At 35.7% G+C, this 11,477-nt stretch overlaps 1 protein-coding gene across 1 annotated transcript in view; it reads right to left on the bottom strand.

Annotated features, from left to right (window-relative positions):
- Positions 1-7,580: 7,580 nt before the first annotated feature.
- Positions 7,581-11,477, bottom strand: part of TTC39B (tetratricopeptide repeat domain 39B) — a 56,962-nt gene continuing 53,065 nt past the window's right edge. The window contains exon 18 of the mRNA XM_063295058.1: positions 7,581-10,366. Coding sequence (XP_063151128.1) covers positions 10,270-10,366 — 97 coding nt within the window. The 3' untranslated portion in view covers positions 7,581-10,269. The remainder of the gene's footprint in view (positions 10,367-11,477) is intronic.

Here is an 11,477-nt window from a genome sequence, read left to right as displayed (position 1 = left end):
GTCTGGGCTTTTTTCAAGTTCTAAAAAATGAATAAAAGTATGCTTTTAGCTCTGAGCCGTAAGCATTTTTTGGTACGTGTCAAACGACTGTTCTGGGAACATGTGAAAGTAATTAAAAGTACCCAGAATGTACAGCTGGCCATCTTTCATCACAAAGTTTCATTGGTTTTTAATGTGTAGTGCTCAGCTTTAATCCCCAGATAGCAATAATGGGGGTGGCTCATGATGTATGTTTTGAAGAAGGCTAAAAGCAGTGTTTTTAAATTAGTAATGATAACCTCATTTCACAACTACAAAAGAGCTATACACCTAGGAGTTAGATGCACAGTATGTACAGTACTCAATGCTGAGTCAGCCATAACGTGTTATTTAACCTAAACAAAATTTCAGCACAGATAAATTGTGATCTCATATGATGAAACTGTACTAAATTTTTACAATATTTAACAAAGGATGCCCATTCATCTGGCTGATATTACTGAGGGAATCATTCAGGGGTAACACTGTAGTGCCAATATGCCCCCCCAAAACCTCATTGGGGCTCACCAGACTCTTTGCCTCATTTTTTAAAAGATTTTTTTAAAATTAAAAAAAATGAAATAGATGGCATATTGCACAGGAACACTCTGTAGCAATGCTTTTGGTTCCATGTAAAGATCCCACTGGCATGTCTCGCATAGCATCTGCCCAGCCAATTCAGTCCTGCAGTTGGCACGCTCTGGCTTCCTTCAATTAAATGTCATTTATCGGGACCCTGGAAAGACCTTCTCTGTAGCAGCACCAGCCCTCTGGGGAGAAGTTCCCCCCAAGATCCAGATGGCCCCCACTCTGCTATTATTTAGAAGAGCCGTGAAGACCTGGTAAATGAGTATTTTGTGACAAGCCATGACTACCATGACAGTCATTCAGTGAATAGGCAAGACTCTCATGGCTGCCATTTTGTGAGTGTGACCATGTTTCCAACATTCCAAATGGGCCTCAACTCAGAAAGGTTGTCTATCCTGTTGCTCAAAAAGTGTGAATATATTTGTTCATTCCTGCAGTTTCAAAACTGGTAGACTGGTTATTCTTTAGCTATTAGAACTGTTGTTCCTGATGAGACCTCAGTTGCCAGTTTCCTTTTCAGCAGCATGGGCTCTGCAGTGGACACAGCTGGCCTTACAGGTATTTTAACTGACTGGAAACTTTTTCAAGATTTACAATAATGAGATGTGGTATAGAAATAGTGTATTCAAATGTAGTCACTGGAATAAAGCAATACATTAAAAACTCAGCAAAAGAGCATGCATTGCTAAATCCCCTTACCTCCAAAACACTGCTTTGTGTATTTGCACTTTTAAAACTTTAAACAGGCAAGGGATGTTTGACATGTAATTGGAAATAATGCTCAATAACCGAAGACATTGAGGCTTCTCCTTGCTGTTATTTAAGTTATTCTCCATCCCTGTGTAACTCAAACTATGCTGGGGTGAACCAGCTAAGTCACAGTAGACATTGGCCATACTTTAATTAGCAGAGACCACAAATTAGGGATTCTCGCTCTAATGAGTAAAGGACATGGGGATTCTGGGATTCTGAGATGATGTTGCATGCCGTAGACCAGATTTGTCATGCAATCAAGCCCTCTGTGGGACCATCTCTTAACAAATTTATTTTAGAGTATTGGCAAGAAAAGTCCTAATTGGACAAGGTTTGAATAGGTGTTTAATGCACTAAGCAAATGGGACAGGGAGAGCAATCCTAAACCATTCCTTCACCCAGTTCTAGAGAAGAGCTGCACCAGCAGGATTAGGGAGGCTGCTGTTCCCTTTACCAGCTCTGCTGGCAGAGACAAGCTGGTCTCTGGGGTGTGTGGAATCCCAACAAACCATGTTACCAGTAGAAGGTTCTGAGATGGAACCATCTGGAGGCAAAGCCAGACTCAGATGGACTTCATCCAAAGAGGCTCCAACTCCTACTTTTTCCCTATCCCAGCACAGAGCTCTTGTAGTTTTGGTTCCCACTGTACGTAACACACATAAACTGTCGGTTGTGGCCTGCAGAGCTTAGATGAGATGGTAGAAGGCAGCTTCACTTTCCCTTATACTGTAAGAATGCAATCCTATACCATTTATGTCGGCGGGAGAATAACAACAACAACAACATAAAAAGTGGTGATACTACTGAGCAAAGTAGCTATGCATGGAATTGAATTGCTAAGTGCTCACGTTTGATTGGATTGTTGTGCTTTTTATTTTTTATTTTTTCATTGGTGAGCTATAATAGACACCTACTACAATAACAATATACACTAGTGATAATGCAATATAAAAAACAACATTAAAATAAACTACATATAAAAGAAAAAAGGTGGGATTATTGTGCTGATATTTTTGGATGCTGAATGCCCTTGGTTGTCATAATCACTGTATTGTTTTATCTATAGTTGTGAACGAAATTAATCTCTCCTTTAAACAAAGGTCAGAAAAAACATTCTCTAGTCTAGACATTGTCCTGCACACTAGGTTTAAATATATGGTTGGAGGAAAATACTTGGGACAGCATACATTTCACAGAACATTAGGATGGCCAAAATGACAAGATTAAGGTTTCACTCCACCACAATATCAACATGCTCTAATGAAAGGAAAACATTCCTTGATTTCTTAGATGCTGTGGTGGGAGAAAAGAGTAGGAAAATATCGGTATATTTTCCTACACTCTATCTGGTTGCTGGGAGAGAGAAGGAAAGAGGAATTCTCAGACAGCTATAGGCCCCAGCCCAGCTCTCCGAAAGGCTTGCAGATTGAGCATATTGCACTCTATGCAGTGGCTCCATAACTTTCATGCAATTAAAAAAAAGTATTTTCCCATATAATATTTTTGGTGTCAGCATCAGCCAACATAAAACAGACTGGGCTCCATAAGAATCTTTGCACATGACTGAACGCAGGGTTTTCTACCTTCATTTGACAATCCTGTTGCGATTTACAAATTTAGATTATATGGATCTCTTAAAAAATAACAAGTCCTTGTGCTGCTTGGTGGGCAAGAGAAAGGGGAATGGGAAGAAAAAGCTCTCAGGTCTGTTGATCATTCCTACTGCAATAAATCCATAATCAGAAGGGCTATGTAGCTCCTGAATTGGAACTATGTCTGAAATCACTGAATGATTCCAGAATGAAATTTGGTACCTTTGCTTTGTGCACAATTCTACAATTTAAGTTGGAACACCAGATCACTCCCTGAAAGTTGTTCTATAAGGAAACAAACAGAAAGATTAAACATCCTTTTTAACATAATATCTGGGGTAAGGCTTCACCCCAGACACTTTGCTGACTGATAAATTCAAAATATCAAGCTTAAAAATGGGAACAGATTAATTAAACGCTGAAAAGAAAGTCATTTGTATTCATGGTTTCTATGACTGGAAATTGAGGAAAAATATAACAATATCTTGATGTTGTCAAAAATGACACACAACCTGCTAGGCTGCTTAGTAGTGACGGTAACAGCTGGAGATGTGTACTGCAGAAAACACATGTAATAAAAAAATCATGGAGAATAAGATAAAATAGTTAGTGGAGCCATAAAATCCATGAAAGAGATGCTCCTCCTGTGACTTTCCTTGAGTTTCAAATTCTTCATATTATTTCACAAGGGTGAATAAATTGCCTAAAGTGTACATAGCTCCCAAAATAATTTATATCTTAAGAGGTTTGCTTGTTACAATTGTAGAAAAATACCTTTGTAGCACAGTCTTTTTACATCATTATGGTAAATGACAACAACTAGAAAGTTACTCTCTTGGGAGGGACGGGGTTTTTTTTAGCCAAAATTCAATTGTGTTTCCAGCAGTAAGGGTAGTCAGGCATACATGGAATATGTTGTAACAAAAGTCTAATGGTAATTTTATTAAAGATTACAATTACAACAATAAAAACTAATACAAACTTTAAAAAAGAAAAATAGAAGGTGCAGAAAAGAAAATAAGGAGAAAAAAATAGTAAGAAAAATAGAAAAGAAAAAATAAGAATATAGTAAAGAAAAGAAATGTATAAAGAAGTGACTTCCCCCTTCATCACAAGTATAAACAATTTTAGTAACTTATCACCTTCTCTTAAAGTAAAACAATTATCTCTTCTTCCCATATCCCATTTCTTCTCTATAGAGAAATCCATAAAGCCTCATCATTTCAGTCCTGATCAACAAAAGTCCATTAAGGGTTACCAGAGATAACAACATATCTATTTTAACCTTTGATCAAATAAATCAACTTTATATTCCTTCCTTTTACTTCTAACAATCTTGATCTTTAGTCCTTCAAATAATGTCCTAGAACTTGATTTCTTTTCATTTTTCCTTTGTCCCTTCTCACAAAATTATTTTAACTATTAAGACATCAGTCAGTTCTTTTGTATGTCCAGTATAACATCTTTTTCCATGTCATTCTTGTAGCCTGTCATTTTAAATCCAATTTCAAATCAGTCTCAATCTTGTAAGGTAAACTTGTTCCTCTTCCATATCTTTTAAACACAGTCTATCTCCAGAGGGAGACACTCTTAAAATTAAGCTCTGGGTCCATTGTTCAAAAATATCCTTCAATATGTCCAATGTTAAAGTATTTTTCTTCATTCTGTATTTTTCTTCATTCTTGTGAGTTGAGTGTTGTTCTCCTTTAATTATAATCTTTAGTTCCCTCTAGTGTTCAATTTTTAAAGTCTTATCTTATTATGTTTTTAAAAAGAATTCAAAACAAAAGTATTTTCCCACAGGGATTCTTTATAATTAATTCCAAAATCTTATTTCAAATTTATCTGGAGCCTTAGTCCATGTAACTTTCTAAAATCAAAGTTTTAATCACCCTTTTGTTGTTTATCCCCCCACCCCCAAATTCTTAAGTCCTTAAACATGTATTTAAATTTTCTTTTGCTAAGGTTTGAAGGAAACTCAAACTCAAAAGAGAGGAATTATGAAGAGCTGGTCTACTTGCCGGCTCTTCATTCCACCACTGTCATTGTCTCTGCTTTTTGTGGATCTGTCTTCAGGCTGCCATTTCTTCCCCAGAAGTCCCCACAATGGAAGTTTAATGTTGATTCTTATTCTGATAAACTTTCAGTTTGGGATAATCCTTGTTCAAAAATCATAGGTAAATCTTGGGATTTTTTTGAGTTCAGAGGCTCACAGGATGATACCCATACCTGCTACAACTTTGCTCCCCCATTGTATTCTTTATTGTTTACTTGCATTCCTTTTGCCAGGTTTATACTTTTTATTCTCTCCATTGGGCAAAGTTTTTATTTTCTAAAGGAATTGCTCTTCCCCAGAGTGTAGTGTTCAGAAGTTATACTGCCTTTGAAAATGTAATTGCAAAACCATCACGTCATCATCATGGGAAGATTTAAATTCCTCCTTGTTCCTAATCCACTTCAAGACATAGCCAAGTCTGCTTTATCTTAAAAAGTAATGTGACCACGTTTAAGGACAGTTTTAGGTGTAAAATAAGGTATTAAGCCAAAAGTACTTTTGACAGAAAGAAAAAAAAAACCCTCTCCATCTTGAAATGAGAAAGAATACTATAGATCAGTGTTTTTCAAAGTTGGCAACTTTAAAATGTGTGGACTTCAACTCCCAGAATTCCCCAGCCAGCATGGAATTGGGGTTGAAGTCCACACATTTTAAAGTTGCCAACTTTGAAAAACACTGATATAGATGAACACATATGGTCAAGTTACCTGCTCTTCTGTACGCAAAATAGCAAAGTGGCATAGCTGCAGAACAGAATGTATGAAACTACACATTAGGGACATGAGAATATTAGCAGAAAACTAAGAAAACCCATTTGGGTTTGTTAAGATTGCCACCTGCTGAAAAAAATCAAGTACAGCATTCCCCTAAGTTAAATAATGCATAAAGAAAATAAGAAGGAATGTTTTTAATTTAGCAAAGTTCCTTAGATTATTTCATTATCTATAAAATTCTGCTCTTTGGATCCCATCCATTATCAATAAAATGAAGAGGACAATGGAATGGAATCTGGCTCAGTTCTATAATTTCCACTGAGATCAGCAGACTAGACTAGGGCTGAGGCAAGCTTAATACAGTATCAGACTTACCAAGAAGAACCAAAGTCTATGATAGAAGGGTTGTAGAAACGTAACAAAACCCTAATTAATGTTTGCTTAAGGATAATGAAAGCACCTCCAAATAGGAGCACACAAATTACCCAAAATTCCAGGAATAGGTAATAGATTCAATCAGACCTAATGAAGCATTTGGAGTGCCAATACCATAATCATAAATTCAGCCGCAGCTGTTCATTCTGCTAGTGTGAACCAACAAATGTGTTGCCCTAAATGAATCTGTGCATCAAAAAGTAGGTTAAAATGTCCACAGAAGAGCAACACACAAATCTATCAGTCCAGTCTAGAGCAATTAATTTATGGATTAGTTTACAACACAAATGTGTCTTTAAGTATATTCTGATACATGATCTATTAATGGCTGAATACATTTAAAAGGAGTCTTTAACCTTCCTCATTCAAGGCGCTCAAATTAGCAAACATGGTTTCCCATCTCATCCCAATTTTTTTCCCCACCAATATTTGCTAGGAAGGTTGGATTGATGTCAGGAGCTGAGTGGTCCAATTTCAGTTTGGGATTTATTTTCAACTATGAAAAGCAGATTTACGTTATTGATGAATAATAAGTTTAAATGGATATCTGAACCCAAGTCAGATCTTTTTCATCAGTGAGCAACACAGAGAGGTTGGAATCAGCACAGCTGATTCTGGGCTCTATGTATACTTTGCATTTCCATTTATTTACGATGAGAGCTTGAAAAGGAAAAACTAAAAGTTGACAGTACCATCAGAAGCATACGGTTTAAGGTCCAGGGAAAACCTGTGACCTAGGAAGTTTTCCACAAAGACTAGAAATACAATTTACAGTTTAAAACACTCAAGAAATACATGCTAAATATGTCAAATCAGGAGAGCATCTGATATTTATGGTAAATCCTATATATGGTTATTTCAGAAACATTTCATTGACCTCCAGAAGACTTATACCAAAATGCTCTGAAGCATCTTTTCTTCTGAAAATGAGGTGCTGCACGGCCATGTCATACATGCTCCTTAGGCAAAGATGTCCCTTGCAGGATTTATGCAGACATGATCCTTTTGTGAAGGCACACTCATATGAACTAAGGCAATACACTATATATTAAAAAAAGATCAAAAATAGTTATTCTATCCTGTCATTAAGGAGGATAGGCTTAACATGCATCATGGCTGACATTAAGTTTTAGCAATGTCACTGCTTACTGAATATTGTTAAAATGCTAAGCACTGAGAGAAAAAAAGTTAGAAAAAATATTCCAGCTCTGTTTGTTATCAGATGCTGTTCTACAAACTCCATAAAACACCATATGCAGGTATTCAGGAGAGAGAAGCAAAGCAATGTGTGAAAGCTCTTTTGAGAAAATTTATTTATATATTCATAGTTTCAGTATACCATCACATTCCTAAAAATATTTTTGTAATGATCTTGCAATTGAATATGCAAGCTATTTAGCCAAGGAAGCACACATCTCTGCGGAATTATTTAAATATACATGTTTATTTTGTTGCCTATCACAGAAAGGCAGGATAACAAAACTTTTACAAACTCACACCAAGGATTAGATATAATTTCTGTTCAAATTCTGCTCATTTACACTATTGTAACTCTTGTGCTATACTGTAGTCAACACATTAAATCCTATGTATACTCACTTAAAACTAAGCTCTACCTAACCAAAATAGCTTGATTTCCAAGTAAATGTACATAGTTATAGTGTATTCAGTTTTTAAAACAAGTATCTTCAGACAGCTTTACAAAGTACAGTGCAATCAAGACAAGAAAAACAGTAGTCAATCAGAATACTACTGATTTTTGAGTCAGGCAGTATAAGAACATACATCCATAGTAGTCCAATATTAAAATCAGTTCCAGAGCATGAATTTTTGATAGAAGCTGGACTGTTTTGCTGCAATTAGCAAAATTTCTACATCTATTTACTATATTATTTCCTGGCCTTGGTAAAAGTGCAGTCAAATGGGAACCATTGCCATTATAATTTACACCAATGAAATTCTTTTGTAACTTCTTTTCTAAAAACAGGTACTGTATCTCTAATGGTTCTATCAGAAGGTGAAAACAATTAGCTGTTACTAAAGGTGCAATGCAGAATATGAGTGAACATCTAAGCAACATGACACTAAAAGAATCAGTGTTAATACAGAGATTATAACCATAGAACAGGCGTAGTAATTTTAATGCAAAATTAGAGCTAGGAGTAAAACTGATTTAAGCCTATTTGGTAACTGTATCCCTATGTTGAACATTCAATTATTTAAACCTAGAAATGACTACATTTTTTACAATGTTCTCGTCTAACAGAATGTAATTCTATAACATTCATGGAGTTTTGGATAGGAAATTCTGAACACAGACACACACACAAAAGTGCCAATTTACAATGATAAATGAAGAATACCTTTGGTCTAGGTGTATGAGAAACAGGAAGTCCCTGGGCAGGAAACAATTAAATCTCTTTTGAAATCACATATGTTTGTCTGTAAGCAGTTGAAATAAGGTATTAAAAATGCATTGTGTCACACAGATTGAAAGCAAAAAAGCCACATGTGCTCAAATAAATTGGTTTTACTGTTAGTTCTTAGCTAAAGTATAAATATATAGGGAAATTTTACGCAAAGTGTGCTTTTTTTCAAACTCAAAGGTGTCATAAACTGCGTAGAAGTATAGATGGGGAAAAAACATTGCAAAATAAAATACAGCAAGAAGCAAAATGTCAATTTCAATGAGCTAATAGGGAGAAAACCCATGCTAAGAAATCTAGAAAAAATTATCTTGTGTTCCTATGACTGCTTATGAACATGGACTGTGTATGGTCCATCATAGTTGTGACAATTAAAAAAACTCTAAAAGCCCAGCTTTTCCATTCATTTAGCAGCTAATAAAATAATTTAAATATAGAGTGAGAAAGACAAGGAAAAGGCTAATCTCAAACAGTCACAGTATTTATATACTGTAAATACACAGTATGGTATGAAACCAGTAACATGGACAGTTACTATCATTAGACAGATATTCTTCATTAGCCACATTTTTATTCTTATGGGAAAACACTAAACCTGGACAGGTAACATTTACAAACCCTCAATTATGGTCATTTTCCTGCATGTTCTGTGACATAAAATACTTCAACATAAAGTATGTGTATATTAATAAGAGACTGAGATGGACAATAAAAATATTTAATTACCTGTTAGTACAAAATGTTTTTAAAAATTTGACCAAGGTAATATGCTAAATAAACATTACGGATACCAATTTCCTAAGTAATATTGATGATGAAATTGGAATTTGAGAATTTTGCTACAATATATGGAAGAAAATAGAATCAAACCTGCTGACCTCCAGTGTTAGTGAGGGGCATAAGAATCTTCAGGACATTAGTTGCATATTTTTGTTTGGTTCGTTCTCAGTAAGATTGCCGAATTAAATAGATATAATGGAACAAAAAACTGAAACATTTCTGTTATTCAGTTTTTGCTTTACTATAACCCTTATCACTGAGAAAGATTTTCTTCCTATAATTTAAAAACACTCATAGGTTATCCACGAAAGCCCAATGTCCTTTTCTAACTTCCTTTAGAGATTGGGTTAGGATATTGCACTGAATGCAGGCTAACATTCACGAAATGGCTTGAGGCCTTATTTTGGCTACAGTATGGTACTCAGTCTTTGGTATGTAAATCTAAGCTTCAAATCCAGATACAGCATCTAGGGCTACCAGCAGCCAATTTTTGGTTAGTCCTAATATATAATAAAGGCACTGCAGAAATGCAAGCCTTTATGAAACGCCAAAACTATTACCAAATGTATCATACAGTTTCACGCATAAACAGTATTAGTATTTCCATAAAAAAATAAATCATTTGAATTACTCTTTATTGCACCAACAATTTTTTTAATACTCCCCTATTGTGTCAAGCATTAAATCAATCTTCCCATAAATCAAGTAGGTCTTCCTCTAAAATGTCAAGCTGAGATATGGAAGTGAACCATACAAAAAAGAAGCATTCACAAGGATGAGGCAAACATTCAAATATCACCAATGATAGAAAATATAAACTACATTTTTTGTTACGTCATTTACATGATTTTTGTAGGCTTTCAAACATTAACTTGCAGAGACGTATTACACATCAACCTCTGAAGGCATCATGGTGTTGGAGCAGGAGTCACTTTCAAACTGCTAAGTGCTGCATGGATTCTGAAATGCAACCGGGATTCCATAGAATAGTCCTTGTAATTGTTCCTACAAGAGAACATCAAGTTACTTGGTCATCTGCCACGCCCCTCACCCCAACTACTCCAATAAAAACTGGAGAGAGAAATTTGTGGAGTAGACTTGCCCAATGGAAATATTTTACCTTTTAAACTTAAGGTGCCTGGGAAAAATGTAATCCACACAAACATGCCAACAACTTTAGACTGATCTCAAAATCTGCTAGAAATGTGACTGGTGGGCAGTAAAGATAGGGCTGTCCTGTGGCACCTGTCTCCTGGAGGGATCTAACAGGCTCTCGTCAGGTGGGGCATGAAAACTTCATTTTAAAACGTGAAATCAGGGTATAATCTTCCCCACTGCTTTAAGTGCAGTCATAAAAACTAATGTGATTTATGCGCAAGGAGGTTTTAGCTCTAATATGATTTGAAACGTCATGGTTGCATTATCATGGTTGCATTTTCTGAATGATTTCTAGTGTACAATATACAAACAAAAGCAGGTCAACAAGTTAATGAACCCCGATAAACAAATCCTGGCTGTTTAGCATTATGGAAGCCCTGATAATTGTTCCTTGCAGCTTCTAGACTACGCCTTGTCCCTCTAATCCAGACACTCACACTGTCCAACCTTCTCTTTTAGTTCCTGCTCAAATACTGACAAACCTCATCTTAATTTTTACTCTCAAATACCCTAGTTTCAATTTTCCCAGTAATCAGATGGTCATATTTTAGTTTACACGATCTAGAAGAAACCTTCTAAATTAGATGTCAAGTCTCATATTTGTAGTTCAGAAAGTGTTTCCATCAACTGTTTTCCCCAACCTATCTGGCTCCTGTAACAGCTTTTATACTTTGGGCACATGTGTAACAAATTAAGCTTCCTCTCTAGTGTGGAAGTAGCTTAATCATTTGGAAATACAGTTTGATCTCCTGTGTTATGAAGTAAATATACAAATGTTTCCTGTTGATGTTTTTCTATGAGCAAGATATCTTGGACACAGGTTTCTAAGTACAACGTATGGCTTGGAACCTTGGTAACTTAAGGACTGGCTCCTCATGAACATCCTTGTCCGTGTATGTGTATGTCCATGTCCATGCAGAGTTGCAATATTGTTACTACTGCATCTCACCTTCCCTTG

The sequence above is a fragment of the Candoia aspera genome, chromosome 2 (genome assembly GCF_035149785.1).
Source record: "Candoia aspera isolate rCanAsp1 chromosome 2, rCanAsp1.hap2, whole genome shotgun sequence".
Classification (NCBI taxonomy): domain Eukaryota; kingdom Metazoa; phylum Chordata; class Lepidosauria; order Squamata; family Boidae; genus Candoia; species Candoia aspera.
The sequence above is the reverse complement of the archived record's forward strand: the minus strand, read 5'-3'. Positions and strand labels throughout refer to the sequence as shown.